Raw genomic sequence first — 21,999 nt, 5'->3', positions numbered from 1 at the left:
TGGTGTAAATGGGCATCCTTGTTCATTTCCTCATCATGAAGAAGCTTTCACTCTTTCACCATTGAGTATGTTGTTTGTAGCTTTTTCATACATGCACTTTATCATTTGAGGAGGTTTGCCTCTATTCTTTATTTTCTTAGTGTTTTTATCATCAAATGATGTTGGATTTTTATTTCTGCATCATTTTTTTCTGCAACGATTGAGATGGTCATGTGGTATTTTTGCATTTGTTTTTACCAGTGTGGTACATTATACTGATTGATTTTCTTATGTTGAACTGCAGTTGAATTCTTGGGATAAATCCCACTTGGTGGTGGTATATAATCCTTTTGATATGCTACTGAATTCGATTTGCTAGTATTCTGTTGAGGAGTTTTGCGTATATATTCTTAAGGAATATTGGTCTGTGATTTTCTTTGCTTATGAAGGTTTTATTTGACTTTGGTATCAAACTAATGCAGACCTCATAGAATAAGTTAGGAAGTATTCTCAAGTTTTCTGTTTTTGGATGAGTTTGAGAAAGTTTGGTGTTAATTCTTCTTTAATTTTTTGGTCAAAATCACCAAAAAAGTCATCTAGTCCTAAACTTTTCTTCATTGTGCGTTTTTCACTACTGATTCTCTCTCTTTTCTTGTTATATGCCTGTTGAGTTCTTGTATTGCTTAAGTCAGTTTTGGTAATTTGTGTTTTTCTAGAAATTTGCCCATTTGATCTAAGTTATCAAATTTATTTTGTGTACAGTTGTTCATAGTATTCTCTTAAAATCATTTCTTCCTGTAATGTCCCCATGTTCATTTTTGATTTAGTTCCTTGTGTCTTCTTTCTTTTTCTTAGCATAGCTAAAGACTTATTAATGTTGTTTTATTCAAGGAGTCCACTTTGGGGTTTACTGTTGCATTTCTCTCCATAGTTTCTCTTCATTTGTTTCTTATCAAATACTGTTTCCTTCATTTTGCTAATTTTGGGTTTCTTTTTTTAGAAATTTTATTGGAGTATAGTAGTTTTACAATGTTGTGTTAGTTTCAGGTATACAGCAAAGTGATTCAGTTATGCATATACATATATTCATTCTTTTTTGGATTCTTTTCTCATGTATGTTATCACAGACTATTGAGTAGAGTTCCCTATACTATACAGTAGGTCCTTGTGGTTACCTATCTTATATATAGTAGTGTGTGTGTGTTCATCCCAAGCTCCTGATTTATCCCCCTCCCTGTGTTTCCTCAATGGTAACCATAAGTTTGTTTTTAATATCTAAGTCTGTTTCTGTTATGTAAATCAGTTCCTTTTTAAAAAATTAGATTCCTCATATGAGTGATATCATATGATATTTTTCTTTCTCTGTCTGTCTTATGTTGCTTAGTAAGATAATCTTAAAGTCCATCCATGTTGCTGCCCATGGCATTATTTCATTTTTTTTTGTGACTAAGTAATATTCCATTGTATACACATACCACATCTTCTTTATGCCTCTGTCAATGGACATTTAGGTTGCTCCCATGTCTTGGATATTGTAAAGAGTGCTGCAGTGAAGATAGGGGTGCATGTATCTACTCAAATTGTGGTTTTCTCTGGATATATGCCCAAGAGTGGGATTGTTGGATCATATGGTAGTTCAATTCTTAATTTTTTTAAGGAACCTCCATTCTGTTCTCCATAATGGTTGTATCAGTTCCCACCAACAGTATAGGAGGGTTTCCTTTTCTCTACACCCTCTCCAGCATTTATTGGTTTTAGACTTTCTTGGTAATGGCCATTCTGACTGGTGTGAGGTGATATCTCATAGTTTTAATTTGCATTTCTCTGGTAATTAGTAATGTTGAGCATCTGTTCATGTGCCTCTTGGCCATATATTGTCTTTGGAGAAATGTCTATTTAGATCATCTGCCCATTTTTTTCTTTTTTTACATAGATCTGTGTATTTTGGAGATCATTCCCTTGTCGGTCACATCATTTGCAAATATTTTCTCCCATTCTGTGGGTTGTTTTTTCATTTTGTTGATAGTTTCTTTTGCTGTAGAAGCTTTGAAGTTTAATTAGGTCCCATTTGTTGTTTTTATTTCCATTACTCTAGGAGACAGATCAAAAAAGATACTGCAGCAATTTATGTCAAAGAGTGTTCTTCCTATGTTTTCCTCTAAGAGTTTTACAGTATCTGGTCTTACATTTAGGTCTTTAATCCATTTTGAGTTTATTTTTGTGTATGGTGTTAAAAAATGTTCTAATTTCATTCTTTTACATGTAGCTGTCCAGTTTTCCCAACACCATTTACAGAAGAGACTGTCTTTTCTCCACTGTATACTCTTGCTCCTTTGTCATAGATTAATTCTTTTTTGTCACTTAGATGTGATTTACAATTTCACTTCCAAAGGTCCTTTTCAAAAGGTGGCTTTTCAGTGAATTTTAATACGAAGTGTACAAAATGTTGGTTTACTAACTCTACTTTTGTCATACATTGGCAACCTGCTTAATACCTAGAGCCTTAAATATTATAAAATTGGGGCCAGTTTGTGCAGTGTATGCATAATGTATTCAGTAAAGTTAAATGAAATGCGTGCAGCATAACAGAACAATGGATTAATTGAAATGTTCTAGCACACACTAGCAAAACATCTTTTGCAGTCTTCTCTCCCACCTCCCTCAACCCAGTGAACAAGCACAGAGTACACTGTGCAGAGAGGTTTAACTATTCCACTTCTGGAAACAGTATTTCCCTTCAGTTTTTAAAAGATGTTTAGAAGAAGCATTATTCTACTACTTCTACTTTTAAATACATCAAACACTTCTAAATATCTAAAAAGGCTAGTTATTTCACATAAGAACTTACTTGTGCACTGTGTACACAGCACTGTTAAATAAAATTGCACATGTGTAATAATGGTTATAATCTGAAGTATAAATATGACCATTTTGGCCTGAACTATTCCTCCTCACTTCCTTCTCTCCACCACCAATCCAGTGGACAAGTACAGGCATGTGTAATGGTTAGACGTGGTTGAACAAATTCATATCCAAAAGTTATTTGCAGAAGACAAGCTTTCCTGTGAATTTCAACACAAAGTATACAAAATGTGGTAATTTTACTAACTACTTTGTCATACACTGGCAATCTCTTTAACATCTAGAGAGTAGATGTGGCAAAATTATGACTCATTTGTCACTATTTACACAATATACAGGGCAGAACAAAATACATGTAATATACAAGAAGGGTTTTGTCTGAAAAGGTCCAGGTACAAACACACTAGCATATTACCTTTTGCAATTCTTTCCCTCCCACCTCCTCTGAAGTACTGAACAAGTTAGACAGTAGTGTATTGCTCACAGAGCTGGTTTAACATTTAACATTCCCAAAGACAGTACTTCCAATGAATTTTAACAAAAAGATATTTACAAAGTGATATTTTACTACCTCTAATTTTAACATACATCAGGCACTTATAAACATCTAGCTGGACTAGATGTTTCAAATAAGGCTTAATTTGTCCACTATATACAGAGTAGTCTTGAATAAACTGCACATGTGTAACAGTTATAATCTAAAAATGTCTTCAACATATGAGCATTGTAGCCTAAGACCAACACCCTTTCCTTCTCTCCCATCTCCACCAACCCAGAGGGCTATAATGCTCAACTTTTCAGAAGACAATCTTTCTTAGAAATTTTAACACAAAATGTAAAATGTACTATTTACTATATTTTTCTCATACACTGGCAATCTCTATAACATCTAGAAGGACTAGATGTTGTAAATTAGGACTCATTTATTTATTATATACATTTTGTACACAGCAAAGTGAAACAAAATGCGTGAACATGAAAAAGACAGTAGTTAATCTTGACTCACTATAGACACTGGCACAGGGCTCTTTGCACTTCTTTCTCCTCCCCCGACCTTGAACCTGTGCACAAATGCAATGTATACTGTTCAAGGAAGTGGTTTGGGCAATCCTGTCCCCCTCCCCCCCCCAATAAACAACAATATTTCATATGAATTTTAACAAAAAGATATTTACAAAATATCTTTTTACTACCTCTACTTTTATCAGGCACTTCAGAACATCTAGAATGACTAGATATTTTAAATAAGTACTTACTGTCAATTATACATACAGTAGTGAGGAGTAAAATGCACACACAAGACAATGGTTATAATATGGACATGTTTTAGGACTATTTTGGCATAGAACTTTCTTTTCTTCCTCCTCAAGGTTTTCCATTGCATGTCCTATAACCCACTGAACAAGCATGGACCTCTGTGGCTCCTTTGTGTTGTTTCTTCATCTCTATTTCATATATTTCTGCTCCGATCTTTATGATTTCTTTCCTTCTACTAACTTTGGGTTTTGTTTGTTCTTTCTCTAGTTGCTTTAGATGTAAGGTTAGGTTGTTTATTTGAGATTTTTCTTGTTTCCTGAGGTAAGATTGTGTTCCTATAAACTTCCCTCTTAGAACTGTTTTGCTTGGTCCCAAAGATTTTGGGTCATCATATTTTTGTTGTCATTTGTCTCTAGGTATTCTTTGAATTCCTCTTCGATTTCTTCAGTGACCCATTGGTTGTTTAGTAACATATTGTTTAGCCTCTATGTGTTTGTGTTTTCTACAGGTTCTTTTTGCCTGTAATTGACTTCTAATCTCATAGCGTTGTGGTCAGAAAAGATGCTTGGTCTGATTTAAATTTTCTTAAATTTACTGAGGCTTGATTTGTGGCCCCAGATGTGATCTATCCTGGAGAATATTCCTTGTATACTTGAGAAGAAAGTGTATTCTGCTGCACTGGGATGGAATATCCTATAAATATCAATTAAGCTCATCTGGTCTAATGTGTTAGTTAAGGCTTGTGTTTCTGTATTGATTTTCTGTCTGGATGATCTGTCCATTGATGAGAGTGGGGTATTAGAGTCCCCCACTATTATATTGTGTTACCATTGATTTTCCCTTTTATGGCTGTTAGCATTTGCCTTATGTATTGTGGTGCTCCTATGTTTGGTGCATATCTATTTACAAGTGTTATATTTTTTTCTTGGATTGATCCCTTGATCATTATGTAGTGTCCTCTTTTTCACTTGTAACAGTCTTTATTTTAAAGTCTATTTTGTCTGATGTGAGTGTTGCTACTCCAGCTTTCTTTTGATTTCCATTTGCATGGAATATCTTTTTCCATCCCCTCACTTTCAGTCTGTATGTGTCCCTAGGTCTGAAGTGGGTCTCTGGTAGACAGCATATATACTGGTCTTATTTTTGTATACATTCAGCCAGTCTCTGTCTTTTGGTTGAAGCATTTGATCCATTGACATATAAGGTAATTATCAATATGTACGTTCCTATTGCCATTTTCTGAATATTTTTGGATTTGTTTTTGCACATCTTTTTTTTTCCCTTTCTCTTTTGTTCTCTTGTGGTTTGATGACTATCTTTAGTGTTATGTTTGGGTTGCTTTTTCTTTGTGTATGTGTATCTCTTGTAGTTTTTTGGTTTGCAATTCCTATATGGTTTTCTTAATTTAATTTGATTTGATTAATTAATTAATTTTGGCTGCATCAGACCTTAGTTGTGGCATGCAGGATCTTTTGTTGCAGTTTGCAGGCTTCTCTCTGATTGTGGCATATGGGTTTTCTCTCTCTAGTTGTGGAACGTGGGCTCCAGAGCATGTGGGCTCTCTGTGGCACGTGGGCTTCAGAGTGCGTGGGCTCTGTAGTTTGTGGCACACAGGCTCTCTAATTGAAGTGCATGGGCTCAGTAGTTGTGGTGCATTGGGCTTAGTTGCCCTGCAGCATGCAGGATCTTAGTTTCCTGACCAGGAATTGAACCCGCATCCCCTGCATTGCAGGATGAATTCTTAAGCACTGGACCACTGGGGAGTTCCCTCCAATGTGAGCTTTTTTTTTTTTCATTTTCATTCTTGGTTCAGTCATTCATTTGTTCCTTCATTCACCATATTTATCAAGCAGTGTTCTCCATCATGAACAAAACCAGGATCCGTGCCTTGTGGAGCTTACAGTCTAGCAGGAGGAGACTGACAACTGGCCATAAACATAATAGGCAAGAAATTATATCATTGTTGGAAGATAAGTGCTATGGGAAAAAGGAAAGTTGGTGCAGAATTAAAAGGATTGGAGAGCAGGTTACAGAATTGAATAAGGTGTTTAGGGCTGGCTTCACAGAGAAGGGGAGAGCTGAGCAAAGCCTAAAGGAGGGAAGGACAGGAGTCAAGCAGAGGTCTGGGGGCAGAGGTCCTTCGGGAAGCTCGCCTACAAGATCACAGACAGCAAGATGCTTGGCAGGCCTGTGCACAAGGCTGGTGGGATGGCAGAGGAGAGATTAAGAGAAAATGTAGGTCCTTGAAACCCACTGCAAGGCCTCTGGGCTTTTCCTCTAAGTGAAATGCAGAGACACTGCAGGGGTTTGAGCCCAGAGAAAGCATGACATGATCTGACACACTTTAAATGGATCGCTTTGGATTCCTTGTCAAGGATATATTGTAAGAAAGTAAGGGTGGAAGCAGAGAGACCTATTAGGTTATTCCAATAATCTGGTTAGAGAAGTTCTTGAAACAGAGTGGTGAGCAGTGAAGACAGGGGGCAGACAGGTGAGCATGAAGACGGGGCAGACAGTGAAAACGGGGCACTCAGCTCCAACCTTCGAGGAATACAGTGTTCTGGCCCCTCAGTACACATTTAAGTGTTAAGAGTGGCCAGAAACAACGTGGCATATTAATATTAAAGAACAATCAGGGCATCACTTGGCCATGTTAACTGCAACAGCAATGTAATCCATTCTGCAGTACAGCACACCTGCCACCCTGCTGCTCCTGCTCATCAGAAACCAGTGACTTTATGAGATGAAGACTTGTCCTCTCAGACACAGACATGCACTGTTTAAAGCGATGGCCAAACAATTCTCAGAAGCCCCACGCCAGCATGCTCCATGCCTCTGCCCGAGCGCTGGTTACTCACGTTCCCGTGTGCTTTTGATATAGTAGTTTGTATTAGATTGTTTCACGTTGCTGGTCTCCGAATTTCAAATGCAATTCCCATATTCTGCATTTGTACTCTCCTCTTCTCTTCGTTGCTGGTTTTGATGATATATTGGTGTGTGGATGATTTCCTGCTTTTAACTGTATGTTTCCCTTTAACTGGTGAGCTTTCCCACTTGTGATTCTCTTGTGTCTAGTTGTGGCCTCTTTTTTTTTTTTTTTCCTTCCCCAGCTAGAGAAGTTCCTTTAGCATTTGTTGTAAGGCTGGTTTGGTGGTCCTGAATTCTCTTAGCTTTTGCTTGTCTGTAAAGCTTTTGATTTCTCTGTCAAATCTGAACAAGAGCTTTGCTGGGTTGAGTATTCTTGGCTTTAGGTTTCTCTCTTTCATCACTTTAAATATATCATGCCACTCCCTTCTGGCCTGCAGAGTGTCTGCTAAAAAATCAGCTGATAACCTTATGGAGAGTCCCTTTTTTGTTATTTGTTGCTTTTCCCTGTTTGCTTTTAGGGTTTTTTCTTTTGTATTTAATTTTCATTGGTTTGAGTAATGTGTGTTCCTCCTTGTGTTTGTCCTGTCTGGGACTCTCTGCACTTCCTGGACTTGGGTGACTGTTTCCTTTCCCACATTAGGGAATTTTTCAGCTATTATCTCTTCAAATATTTTCTCAGGCCATTTCTCCTTCTCTTCTTCTTCTGGGACCCCCATAATGCGATTGTTGGTGTGTTAAATATTGTCCCAGAGGTCTCTGAAACTGTCCTCATTTCTTTTCATTCTTTTTTCTTTATTCTGTTCTGTGGCAGTGATTTCCACCACTCTGTTTTCCAGCTCATTTATTCATTCTTCTCCCTCAGTTATTCTGTTATTGATTCCTTCTAATATATTTTTCATTTCAGTTAATGTGGTGGTCATCTCTGTTTATTCTTTAAGTCTTCCATCTCCTATTTAAACATTTCTTATATCTTCTTGATCCTTGACTCCATTTTTTTTTTTCTGAGATTTTGTATCATCTTTACTGGCATTGCTCTGAATTCTTTTTCAGGTAGATTGCCTATGTCTTCATTTAGTTGTCCTTTTGGGTTTCATGTTCTTCCTTCATCTGCAACATATTTCTCTGCCGTCCATTTTGTCTGACTTCCTCTTTCTGTGGTCTCCTTTCCACAGGCTGCAGGATCGTGGTTCCTCTCACTCCTGGTGTCTGCCCCCAGTGGGTGAGGCTGGTCCAGGGGCTTGTGAGGCGTCCTCATTGCCAGGATGGGTGCCTGCTGTGTAGTGGGTGGAGCTGGATCTTGTCCCTCTGATGGCCAGGGCCCTGTCAAAGAGTTTGTTTTCAGGTGGCTGTGGGCTCAGTAAGACTTTAGGCAGCCTGTCTGCTGATGGGCAGGGCTGTGCTCCTGTCTTACCAGTTGTTTGACCTGAGGCTTTCTAGCACTGGAGCCTTCAGGCTATTGGGTGGGGTTGGGTCTTGGTGCCAAAATGGGGGCCTCTCACAGAGCTCACGCCAATTAATATTCCCCAGGGTCTCCGCTACCAGTGTCCTTGCCCCCACAATGATCTACAGCCAATCTCTGCCTCCCCAGAAGACCCTCCAAGACCCCTAGGTAGGTCTACCCAGGTACCTTTGGAGGTACTTCTTTATGCTGGGTCCCAGTGCACCTGAGACCTAATGTGCACCCTCCAAGAGTGGAATCTGTTTCCCCCAGTCCTGTGGGGTTTGTACCCTCAAGCCCCGATGACCTTCAAGGCTAAATGCCCTGGGGGTTCTTCTTCCCAATGTCAAACCCACAGACTGTCTTGGAGGGCTGTTTTATGTGGGAATGCCACTGTGTAGCTTGTGTGGGTTTAACATTTTTTGGTCCAAGGACTGTTTTCAGTATGGATGTCTGCCACCTTTTTCTTCAGCTTATGCTTATCACCTTGATAAGAAGTGTGACTGGTGTTGTGGTGACCAGAGCCTGCCCTGGGTATTGAGCAGGGCCTCGCCTTTGCTCTGTGGTTGTCACTGCCCTGTCAGGGGTGGGGTCTGCTCCCTAGTTGTTGGTTTAGAGGCCCCCAGACCTGTTTCTTAGCTGTGTTTCTGATCTGTGGTGCGAGGTAGGTGGAATTGGAGCACTCCCACAGGGAGAGAAGCCACTGAGTATACCTCCTCTGGATGTGGTCACCTGTGAGCATGCTCTGTTGTGTCCCCTTTCACCTGTTGTCCGAGTTCACAAATTATACTCTTGTTGGTACTGCTCTCAGCCCCAGCTTAACCGTGGGTATGTTGGCAGTTGGCCCTGGTGTCTCGCAGGCATTGTTTTCACCAGGCCACCAGCATAGATCCACTGAAGCCAGGTCCCAGGACTGCAGTCATCATGGATCTGGACCTGCTGTGGGCGCTGTGGAGGCAGCTCATCCCCTGTGAGTACATGCTCACAAAGTCCAAAGCTGCTAAAGCCTGACCTGTCTCAGCTGTGGGAGCACTTGTTCTGCAGGTGCTGAATTTATAGAGCCAGTGACGGGGATGTAAATCCATCATTCCCGCAGCCAGGAGGAGAGATTTCTGCTCTTCTTCCTTAGTCACACGGCTCCTGGGGCTCAGTTGTGGTTTCAGCCCCGCCTCTGCATGAGGGCCATGCCTCTGCATGAGCTCCTGGGGCTGGCCTGGGGCACACGAAGCCCTCCCAGGTGGCAGGGGAAGACACGGCAACTGGGGCACATAAGCCCTCTCTGGCAGAAGCCCCTTCTAGTGCCCATGGAGGAAGCGGCCAGTGCATGGGGAAAGAGGCTACAGTGGTGGCCCCGCTCTCTGTGTGTCACTCAACCATGATGCTTTGCTTCTATGACAGCCTGGGCTTTTTCCGCAAGCATTCCTGGTTACAGAGCTCCTCTTTCCCATCCCTTCAGGCTGTCTCCTTGCAGCCAATAGCAGTCCTCTTTTAGGGTCTGCTCTCCAAACACCCCATTCCAGCCCCCAGCCCCCATCACACCAGCAGACATACATCTCAGCCTGGGGCATGGAGGGCTGTGGCACAGACTATATGTGTAGGTCTCATTCTGTCCTGCCTGTCACAGATGGGTTGCTGCTCTCTCCTCCAAGCCCCCAAAGCTCCCCTCCTGTCCCAGCTAATCTCTCCACTCGTGAGGGGGCTTTCTTGGGTATGGAAACCTCTCCTCTCCTTTGGCTCCCCCCCAAGGGGTGCAGGTCCCGTCCTGTTTCTGCTTTTCTTTTTTTTTTTCCTTTGGTCCTGCTTGGTTACACGGAGTTCTTTTTGTCCTTATATGTGTCTGAGGACCTCTGCTAGTGTTCCGCAGGTGCTGTATAAGACTGTTCCATTGGTAGGTGTATTTTTTTTTTTTAATAAATTTATTTATTTATTTATTTAATTGGCTGTGTTGGGTCTTTTTTGCTGTGCATGGGCTTTCTTTAGTTGCGGTGAGCGGGGGCTACTCTTCGTTGTGGTGCACGGGCTCCTCATTCCCGTGGCTTCTCTTGTTGCAGAGCGCAGGCTCTAGGCATGTGGGCTTCAGTAATTGCAGCACATGGGCTCAATAGTTGTGGCTCACAGGCTCTAAAGCACAGGCTCAGTAGTTGTGGTGCATGGGCTTAGTTGCTCCGCAGCATGTGGGATCTTCCTGGAGCAGAGATCAAACCCGTGTCCCCTGCATTGGCAGGCGGATTCTTAACCACTGTGCCACCTAGGAAGCCCTGGTAGGTGTATTCTTGATCCATTTGTGGGGAGAGGTGAACTCCATGTCCTCCTGCTCTGCCATCTTGACTCCCACCCCTCTTTTAGCTTATAGAGCATATTTATTACAGTTGACTTAAAGTCTTTGTTTAGGAAGGTCATTGTCTGGCCTTCCTCAGGGACATTTTTGTCAGTTTATAGTTTTCCTTTGATTGGGCCATACTTTTTTGTTTCTTTGTATGCATTGTGATTTTGTTGTTGAAACTGGACATTTGTATATTATATTGTTGTAATTTTAGAAATTACTCTTTTGATCTTCTCCAAATTTTGCAGTTCTTGATTGTTGAAGGCTACAGTTATTCATATGAATTTTCCAAACTGCTTTTGTTTTTGCAAAGTCTGTATTGTCATGCGTCATCAGTGAATTCTCTGTCCCTTTAGCTTGTGTTCAGTTAGGGGTTTGACAGACTTTTCGTTGAAGGCTGGGATAAAACAAAAAGTAAGAAAAACTCCCAAACAGCTGTCTTTCACAGTCTTTGCAAATTGGCTGTGTGCTGGGGTTATTCTTTTGGACTTAGTCTGTCCACGTTCAGTTGCCCTAGCCTTCACATCCTGCTTGCACTGCGTGTAGAGATCAGCTAGAGGTGCAAGTTCAGGTCTTCTGAGGCCTTTGCCAGGCATGCGTCCTCTCCTGGGTATGTGTGTGACTTTCAAAATTCCCTAGTATACACAGTACTTTTGATTATCTTAATCTCCCAAGGAAGAAACTCTTCTCCCCAATATTTTTCCCCAGGCTTTAGGTAATCTGTTATATGTCTCTACTGTAATCTTTTGCCCAGTAGCTATGGGGTGTTTTTTTGTCTTAAAATATTTTTGAGCAGTGCCCACTGACTTTCTGCATGGACTGAGTTCTTTTTTGTCTGTGCTATAAAATTTTTTTATTTTTACTTTTTTGGTAAAGTATAGTTGATTTACAATATTATGTTGGTTTTAGGCATACAACATAATTTGATATTTGTATATATTTCAAAACGATAAATAAGATATGATTTTTTTGCAGGTGTTTACTCCTCTCCCCCATATTCCATGTTTTATAGAAATCGTTTTAATAGTTTTTTAAACGTTGAATGTTAATATTTTTTCCATTCTTAATAAATGAAGTGCTAATAGCTTAGACTTGCCCAAAATATCCAGGTTATTTTGTTGTCCCAATATCAAAGGTAATTTGTGAGAACAGAAGTTCTTGAGCTGTGGAAAAGCTGTAATTTAAGAATGGCCACATGTGAGGCCCTTCAGGTGCCCTCCCTTTATTAGCTCATATAATTCCAACAGTCCTTTTATATCATTTTAGAGTTGATGAATGGTAGTGAACCAAGGGTTATATGTGGAAGGTAGACGGAATGATTTACTCAAGGGAACACTGAAAATGGTTGAGACATTTTACCTGAGTTTGAGTCTCCTGCAATAAGTGACAATGGACTTGTCATTTTGTCTTTTATTGCAGATTTTATTATCTTATTTTAGGTTGTTTATTTGAGGATTTATCTTTATAGCTTTAAATTCTCAGTTGATTGGTGAAGCAATGCCGCTTCTCATGTTTTAGGGGAACTCAGTCTCTGAGTCCTCAGCATGTGGCATTGTCCATGGTCATTATGGAGGGGTGCTGGAGGTGCATGTACTTCCCTAGCAAGTTAACAGTCTTATGCCACCTGTTCAGTAATCCACAGAACCACTTCCCTTCCCTTTATAACCCCAGTAACTGTATTCTGTAGCTTTACCAGAAACCAGTTAATGCCATTCTCTTACATTTTCAATTATTTCTTGTGTTGTGTATTTCTCATTCTCAGTTTCTGCTGTTTTGATAGTACATTCTGGAATAGTTTTGTAACACAGGTTCAGGGATGTATGGTTTTTAATTTTTTCATATACTTGTTTTTCTTTCTTATATGAATGGCTTTTTGGCTGGTTATTTAATTCTGGGCAGAAAAAAATGTTATTGCCCTCAGAAAATTGTAAGCATCTCTCTCTTTCTCCTCTTGTTGATTTTTGCTGAGGATGAATCAGGTATCAGTTTGATTCTCATTTCTTTGTAGCTAGTCATTGCTTGTTTACTTTCATAGAAGTCTAAAGATTTTTAATTGGATTTCAGAAATTTCATCAGGTTGAGCTATACATGTTTTTTTCCAGAAATCTTCCTTTGTATTCAGTGTGTCCTTGAAATCTGAATTTTCATGTATCTCTTTAGGTGCATGTACTGTTCTTTCTTTCTTTCTTTCCTTCTTTCCTCTAACCTATGTGATCTGTCATAGGATTTCTTTTAGAGTGGTATTTATCTCCTGAATTCATTCATATTTTATAAACTCTTCTTCATTATTTTCCTGATTTTATTTTGTTATGAGGGACTTATACAATTTTGTATTCTCTATCAAATTTGTTTTCTAGTAGTCTTTTGACAGCATTTGTCTTATGGTTCCACAATTAAGCAAATGTGAACATTTAATACCTGTGACTCATTTATTTTGTTAACTGAAAGTTTGTGCCTCTTAATCTCCCTCACCTATTTCTCTCCTTTCCCTACCACCCTCCCCTCTGGCGACCACCTGTTTGTTCTCTTTATCTATGACTCTGTTTCTGTTTGGTTATATTTGTTCATTTGTTTTGTTTTTTGGATTTTAGATATAAGTGCAATCATACAGTATTTGTTTTTCTCTGTCTGACTTATTTCACTTAGCACAATACCCTCTAGGTACATCCATGTTGTCACAAATGGCAAGATTTCATTGTTTTTATGGCTGAGTAATATTCCATTGTGTACATGTCTGTGTGTTTGTGTATATGTATACACACATACATACCACATTTTTGTTATCTATTCATCTGTTGATGGATACTTACATAGCTTCCATATCTTGGCTATTGTAAGTGATGCTGAAGTGAACATGGTGTGGGGGGGGGGTTATCTTTTTAAATTAGCATTTTTATTTTATTTAGATAAATAGCCAGAAATGGAATTGCTGGGTTGTATGGTAGTTCTGTTTTTAATTTTTTGAGGACTCTGCATACTGTTTTCCACAGTGGCTGTACCAATTTACATTCTCACCAGCAGTGCATGACTTCCCTTTTCTTCACATCCTCACCAACACATGTTATTTGTTGTCTTTTTGGTAATGGCCATTCTGACAGGTGTGAGGTGGTATCTCATTGTGGTTTTGATTTGCATTTCCCTGATGATTACTCATGTTGAGCATCTTTTTATGTGTATTGGCCATCTGTATGTCTTTTTTAGAAAAATGTTCAGTTCCTTGCTCGATTTTAATGGGATTTTTTTTTTTTGATGTCAAGTTTTATGAGTTCTTATGAGTTCTTTGTATATTTTGGATATTAACCGCTTGTTGGAGATATTTGCACATGTCTTCTCCCATTCGTTAGGCGGCCTTTTCATTTTTCTGATAGTTTCCTTCATCAGGGATTGAACCCATGCCCCCTGCAATGGAAGCATGGAGTCCTAACCACTGGACCACCAGGGAAGTCCCCTGCGTATGTTTTCTTAAAGAAGTTTTATGGTTTGAGGTCTTACATTTAAGTCTTTAATCCATTTTGAGTTTATTTTTTATGGTGTGAGAAAGTAGTCCAGTTTTCCCAGCACTATTTATTGAAGAAGCTGTCTTTCACCCATTGTATAATTTTGCCTCCTTTGTGGTAGATTTACTTATACTTTGTGGTAGATTACTCTAGAGTACTTATAGTACCTAATACAATGTAAATGCTATGTAAATAGTTATAAAATACAATGTATATTCTATATAAGTAGTTGCTGGTGTGTGGCAAATTCAGTTTTGCTTTGTGGAACTTTCTGGAGGTTTTTCCTCCCAAATATTTTCAGTCCATGGTTGGTTAGTTGAATCCATGGCTATGGAACCTGTGTATATGGAGGGCCAACTGTAAATAGATATGTTAAAAAAAAAATAGTGTCCTGACTTCATAGGATGATTGCTCTCCAGCTTTGGTTATCATTAACTGCTGGATCTCCACAGAGTGGGGAGTCCACCAAGGTACCTAGCAGTCAGTTCCTTTGTCAGTGAGCTGCTTTCCCAGGCATACATCTGGCCACCTATACTGACCCCTAGCCCTGGTTGGAGGTCTTAGAGCTTGGTGGTCTTTGGCTGTGGTTGGAGGTGCTGCTTCTAACCACTTCTGTGCATGTATAAATTGTAGGTACCATGCTTCTAGTTTCTTTTGTCTGATACTGTCTACTTATATTATCCAGCAGTTGCATAAAATTGTCTTTTTGGTGTATTCTGTTATTTACAGATTTGTTTTATTTTTGTTTTATTGTTTCGTCCACTTGTGGGGGCATCAGAGGTGATGTGTGTTTTAAGTCCACCATCTTTAATTGGAAGTGTCAGTTATTTGTGAAACTGTGTTCTTTATTATTTCCCACTATTCTCTTGTCATCTGGCTCTGTTTTTACATTTCAGAAAATTTCTCCTCAGCCTTCATAGCCTATGTTTCTTTTTTCTGCCAGCCACTCAAATATTGGTGTTCCCTCAAATTCTGTGCCGGTATTTTTTCTTTCCTCAGTTTGTCTCCTCTGTGACCATCTGATTCACCCTGGTGACCCCAGTGACAGTTGCCATTTTCACCCAAATCCTTATTTTCATACTAGACCTCTCTCCTAAATTCCAGAATCATCTATCCAAGCTCCTAGTCAGTATTTCCACTTCCATGTTCTGAAGACATCTGGCATAGGGTATGTCTAGCATCTGTTCCTTGTCACTGTGCGTCTACCCTGCTCTTCCTCCTGTTTCCCCAGACTTGACAACAGGTTTCCAGAACCTCCAAGGCACATCATTCAGACCCTCTGGGAGTAACTCTTCCTCTCTCCCTTTGCTCAGCAAATTCCCTGTTTAGCATCTCCACTGCTACCCCCTTAATATAGGCAATCCAGCCCCAGCACTGCTCTCCAGCACAGACTCAACCCTACTTTAGGGTCATTGCTTCCTCAGCAACAATTAGTTTATGTAACTGGGACTGAAGTGTGTATTTCCATGTCGCCATTGGCTTCCTGCTCTTCACAGCAATGACCTGGGGTGAGTGGAGATGGGAGAAGAGAGAGAGGCTGTGCCCTAAGGGAGTGTGCAAGATAATTCTGCATACATCGTATAATGATGATCCTCTAAGGCATGGGAAGAAAATATTAGCTTGTTTGTTTACATTTGTATCTGAAAAGTAAGAACAGAATTAAGCTCTCCTCATATGTGGATTGGCAGTATTTAATTTATAGAAAAATATAAATAAAGCTGGTGGTTGCTCAAGAATTTTATGGGTTAGGTGAGTGATTAAATATTTGGAGATCACCAACAGAATTTAAATCAAATATATTCCCTAGTTTCCCCCTGCCTCTGCAGCCTTTATCTCGTCACAGGTTTGGACCTGCTCTCCTGTCCTGTTGTGTAGTCCATTGATATGCCACATGTTTTTTCAGGTCTTCTTAACATTTCTTGCAGTTTTGCCATATATTTGCAAAGATACTACTGTTTATGCTTAAGCACTGAAAGTTTTATCTGCTCAGTGAAATCCAGGGTGTTGACACTCTCACATGAACTTGCACAGAACCCCTTCATGATCTCTGTCTGCACTGTACATATTTGTGATATCAGTTATTTAAGTCCTATGGTAGGTATGTCTTTATATGTTTCCTTATGAGAATAAATTCTTTGAGGCCAGTAGGAGTAAATGTTTCAACTTGGAATTCTAAAAAACTAGGACAATTTCAGGCACATAAAGGCATGCAGATATTTTTCCATTAAGTAATTAATTAATCCACAAGTGGTATTTATACCATGGTTTCTTGTTTAATCATAAAGTGTAACACAAAACAAGCTATATAGTAGAGGTCTTTTGTAACATTTTCTGGTCAGTTTTCAACAGGAAAAATGGTAGGAATTAGTCTTTAAAGTTTTCTTTCCACATCACCTGATTCTGACCACTGCAGATTGAGCTGAAGTGTATTTTTCTAGGGATCACTGTCATTCCAGGATGTGGCCATCGGCTTCACCCAGGAGGAGTGGCGGCACCTGGACCCTGCTCAGAGGCAGCTATACAGGGACGTGATGCTGGAGAACTACAGCCACCTCGTCTCAGTGGGTCGGTACCACTTGTTTCCCATGTAAACCCCTGGTATACATGTCCTTTCCTGTTTACAGAAACTTGTGGGCTTTCTGTAGAATATGATAATATTTAGGTTTGGGATTTAGCGGCCAAGGACAATTCATCCCTTTTGGGTACCAGAAACAATGTGTTGTCCTCTGCCCTGTGATAGGATTAAATGAGCTTTTTGTTAATTTTATACTCTTTGAGATACACTGTCCTCCTCCTTCAGAGGCCCTGACATTCATCCAATTTGTCTCAAGACATATAATTCTCATTCACAGGGTATTGCATCGCTAAACCAGAAGTGATCCTCAAGTTGGAGCAAGGTGAGGAGCCGTGGACATTGGAGGAAGAATTTCTACACCAGAGCTGCCCTGGTGAGTCAATGGGAGTATGAACTGGTTGGAGTTTAAGAAGAAATAAGATCGCAGAGGGGTGGTTCAGAGATTAAGGCCGCTGAATGTAGGAATTATGTTTTAGTGGCTCCGGACCTTTGGAAGTAGTATGTTAACATGACTCAAATATCTAATGTCACTGAATCATGCAGTATCTCCCTAGTGTCACTCTTATACATAAATGGTATCCTTTTTTTAAGATATAAATTACATAGAGTTAAGCACACAGGTGTTAAGTGTTCAAGTGAATAAAAGTTTGTATTGGTTATACACCCATATATCCATCATCAAGATGAACATATGGAACTTTTTTTTTTGCAGCCCAGAAAGCCCCCTGGTGTCCTCTTCCCAGTAAATAACGTCTCCCCCTTCTATTATCGTAGATCAAGTTTGCCTGTTTTTCACTTGAGATAACTGTAGTCATACAGTGTGTACTACATGCATAGGTGCACCGTGTATATACGAGGGTGAATCAAAATTTATTTGCACGCTGGCTGTAGAATTTATAAAAGTTTTCATATAACCAGAGTGCGGATAATTTTTGACTCACACTCGTACATATACACAATATGTATATGTGTATATGTGCTACGTGTATATATAGATAGTGCCTGCCTTCTTTGGATCAGCACTGTGTCTGTGAGATACAGATGTCATGTATATCAGCAGTTTATTGCTTTATATTGCTGTGCAGTGTTCCACTGTGACTATCTCAGAATTTATCTGTCCGTTCTATTATTGAAACATAATTGGGGTACATATTTGAAACATATGTGTTTTAAAACATGTTTATTTTAAATTTGGGGGTGTTTGAAAAATGGTGTTATATTTTTTAATTGAAGTATAGTTGGTTACAGTATTATATTAGTTTTAGGTGTACAACAGTGATTCAACATTTTTGCAGATTATTCTCCATTATAAGTTATTACACGATAATGGCTATAATTCCCTGTGCCATGCAGTCTATCCTTGTTGCTCATCTATTTTATACACAGTTGTTTGTATGTGTTAAACCAGACACCTAATTTGTCCCTCCACCCTCAGTCTCCCCTTTAGTAACCATGGGTTTGTCTTCTATGTCTGTGAGTCTGTTTCTGTTTTGCATATACATTCATTTGTATTATTTTTTAGATTCCACACATAATTGATATCATACAGTATTTGTCTTTCTCTGTCTGGCTTATTTCACTAAGCATAATATTCTCTAGGTCCATCCATGTTCCTGCAAATTTATTTTTCCAGAATTTATTTTTTTTTATGACTGAGTAATGTTCCATTGTGTGTGTGTGTGTGCGCGCATGTGTATGATTTTCTTTACCAAGTTGTCTGTCGATGGGCACCTGTGTTTCTTCCCTGTCTTGGCTATTGTAAATGATGCTGCTGTGAACATTGGGGTGCATCTATCCTTTCAAATTAGTGTTTTCTTTTTCTCTGGATATATGCCCAGGAGTATTATCTGCAAGTAGTGACAGTTAAACGTCTTCCCTTGCAATTTGGATACCTTTTTTTTTTCCTGTGTATCTGTGATTGCTGTGGATAGGCTTCTGATACCATGTTAAATAGAGGTGGCAATAGTGAGCATCTTTGTCTTGTTCCTGGAAACAACAGGAAGGCTTTCAGCTTTTCACCACTGAGTGTGATGTTGGCTGTGGATTTGTCATAATGGCCTTTATTATGTTGAGGTATGCTCCCTCTGTGCTCACTTTGATAAGAATTTTTATAATGGATGAGTGTTGAATTTGGTCAAATGCTTCTTCTGTATCTGTTGAGATGAGTGTGTGATTTTTATCCTTCCTTTGTTAATGTGGTGCAATTACATTGGTTTGCAGATATTGATCCATCCGCATCCTGTGAATAAATTACCAACTTGATCAGGGCAGATGATGCTTTTCATATATTGTTGAATTTGGTTTGCTAATGTTTTGTTGAGGATTTTTGTATCTATTTTCATCAGAGATATTGGTTGGTACTTGTGTTCGGTTTTGGTATCAGGGTAATTGTCACCTTGTAGAATGAATTTGGAAGTGTTCCATTCTCTTCAATTTTTTCAAACAGTTTGCGAAAGGTAGGTATCAGTAGTTCGTTATGTGTGTAGTAGAATTCTCCTGTGAGCCATCCAATCCTGGACCTTTGTTTGCTGGGAGTTTTATTGGGAAAAAAAGCTGTTGTGTGTTTTTAATTTGTAGTCACCACGTGGTTCATATATGTTGACCTAGAACTATATTTATTTTAAACTGATGGTCATTTAAATTCAAACACATTCTAAAAAATGTATGTTTTTTACTCCCTTCTCCCACACTTTGGTTTTTAACATTTTACATCTTCATGTCTGTCTCTTAACTGTTTATTGTAGTTATAATTTATTTTACAAATGTTGTCTTTTAACTTTCATAATAGTTTATTTTAGTGGTTGACCCACAGCCCTAACTATATTTTTGCCTTTTCTGGTGGGATTTTCTCCATCCTATAACTTCTTATTTCTCGTTGTACCTTCTCACCCCCAACCTTTTCCTTTTTTTTTTTTTTCCACTTAAAGAAGATCCTTTAACCCTTCTTACAAGGTCAGTTTAGTATTGATGAACTCTTTTAGTTTTTGCTTGTCTGAGAAGTTTTTTACCTCTTCTTCACTTTTGAATGATAATCTTGCTGAGTGGAGTATACTATGCTGTAGGTTTTTTTCCCTTTTAACACTTTAAATATATCATGCCATTCCCTTCTCCAAAATTTCTGCAGAAAAATCAGCTGATACCCTTATTGGGATTTCATGTATGTGACTCTTTCTCTTGCTGTCTTTAGAATTCTCTCTTTATCTTTAATGTTTGCCATTTTAATTATGATATGTCTTTGTGTAGGTCTCTTTGGGTTTTTCTTGTTTGGGACCCTTTGTGCTTCCTGTACCTGGATATCTTTTCTTTAAGTTCAGGGTTTTGAGCCATGATTTCATCAAATATGTTTTCTACCCATTTTTTCTTTCTTCTCCTCCTGGTACCCCAATAATGAGAGTGGTAGTATGCTTGATGTTGTCCCAGTGGTCCTTTAAACTATCCTTATTTTTTTAGGTTTGTTTTTCGTTTTGCTAATCTGATTAGATTTCCATTATTCTATCTTCCAGATCACTTCTGTGTTCTTCCACATCACCTATTCTGCTTTAAATCCTTCTAGTGTATTTTTCATTCCACTAATTGTATTTTTCAGCTCTAAGTGATTCTTTTTTTATATTTTCTAGTTCCTTGTTAAAATTCTTACTGTGTTAATCTATTCTTTTCACTAGCTCAGTTATCATGCTTATTAGTAATGCTTTACAATCTTTATCTAGTAAATTATTTGTGTTTTATTGGTTGTTTTTTTCAGGGTTTTTTGTTTTTTTTTTTTTTCTTGTTCTTTTGTTTGAAACAAATTCCTTTGTTGTCTCATTTTTCTTAACTTTCGCTGTCTCTGAGAAGTTGGGGGAAGCAGTTACCTCTGTTGGTCTTGGAGTGGTGTCCTTGGGTGCTATGTCCCTGTATGGTCTTTGTGTGCCCAGTGGTTTTGGTGGGAGAGCTGGATCTGATGTGAGCATAGCTTCCCCCAGGGTATTCTGGCAGCTACACCTTGGTGAGAGCTAGGGCTGGAGATGGAGGGGCTAGGAGCCAGGTGTCAGCCACGGCTTCTCCTATGCTCAGTGGTTGATTGTACCTACCAGGGCCAGGGTAAGTGTCAAGTCTTAAGGTACTGGAGCAGAAGCCTTGAGGGTTGAGTTGGAGCTGGTTCCATTCACCAGAAGGAAACAATGCTTGGAGCAAGAGACTGGAGTGTGTGCCCAGTGCAGGCCAGGATGCGCCCATGCTTGTCCTGGCACACAAGTCAGCACTACAGGACACTCCTGATCCGCTGCCCCTGACCGCACAGCCAGTCCACCTCCCCCCGCCCCCCCAATTCAGATGTGGTATCAGGTCCAATCCAGCTCCATCCCCCAAGCTGCATACTCTGCTCAGCAGCAGCAGCCTTTACACTAGAGGGGAGCTGCACTGTGGAGCAAGAGGGGCTGGAACGGGTACTTTGTGTGGGCTGGGGGCACATGCTGGGTCAGCTTCAGGAAGCCAGCTAGGGTTCTGCAGTCTCAGTCTGCTTCCTTTCCTGTTCCCTGAACAGGCAAGCATGTATGTGCACTTCAAGAGCAGAGTCCAAGTTTTTCACAGCTCCCCCCACTGTTGTTCCCACTGGTTTTCATGCCAGCCAAGAGGCCTTGCCTCCCTGGTGTTGGACCCCAGGACTAGGTTGCCCAATAAGTGGTTTGAACTGCTCACTCCCCAGCGAGGATCATTGAGCCTTTTGTTTTGTGTCCCCTCCTAGGGGCACAGGTCCTGAACAGATTGCTTCTCCTCCCTTCCTTCCTCACTCTGTGTAGATCTTTTTTACAGCCTTAGTTGTATAAGAGTCTTTCTGCCAGTCTCCAGATTGTTTTCAGTGAGAATTGCTCCAAAATAGTTGTATTTTTGATGTGTTCCTGGGAGGAGATGAGCTAAGTGTCCTCTGCCGCCACCATCTTGATTTCTTCATCCATAAATATTCTTGTGTATGTCTTTTGGAGAACCTAAACTCTTATTTTTGTTAGATGTAGAGCCAGAAATAAACTTGCTGAGTATAGAGTAGTCACATATTTAGCTTTAGGAATGTTTAAACAGTTTTCCAAAGTGGCTGTACTAAATTATACTACCACCAGAGCTATGTATAAGAATTCCAGTTGAATTACATCCTTGTAAGCACTTGGTATTGTCAGTCTATTTAATTTTAGCCATTCTAGTCATTGTGGTGTGTTATCTCATTAAG

General features: G+C 39.6%; 1 protein-coding gene across 3 annotated transcripts in view; it reads left to right on the top strand.

Moving 5' to 3' along the window:
• LOC130853481 (zinc finger protein 37A-like) overlaps window positions 1-21,999 on the top strand; it is a 52,358-nt gene that overhangs the window by 18,103 nt on the left and 12,256 nt on the right. For 2 of the 3 annotated variants that reach the window (XM_057735440.1, XM_057735438.1), the window contains exons 3-4: window positions 16,663-16,789; window positions 17,077-17,172. In XM_057735440.1, coding sequence (XP_057591423.1) covers window positions 16,663-16,789; window positions 17,077-17,172 — 223 coding nt within the window. The remainder of the gene's footprint in view (window positions 1-16,662; window positions 16,790-17,076; window positions 17,173-21,999) is intronic. The other variant, XM_057735439.1, reaches the window with a different exon arrangement.

Source organism: Hippopotamus amphibius, chromosome 5, assembly GCF_030028045.1.
Source record: "Hippopotamus amphibius kiboko isolate mHipAmp2 chromosome 5, mHipAmp2.hap2, whole genome shotgun sequence".
Lineage (NCBI taxonomy): Eukaryota > Metazoa > Chordata > Mammalia > Artiodactyla > Hippopotamidae > Hippopotamus > Hippopotamus amphibius.
This window is presented reverse-complemented; position numbering and strand designations above follow the sequence as displayed.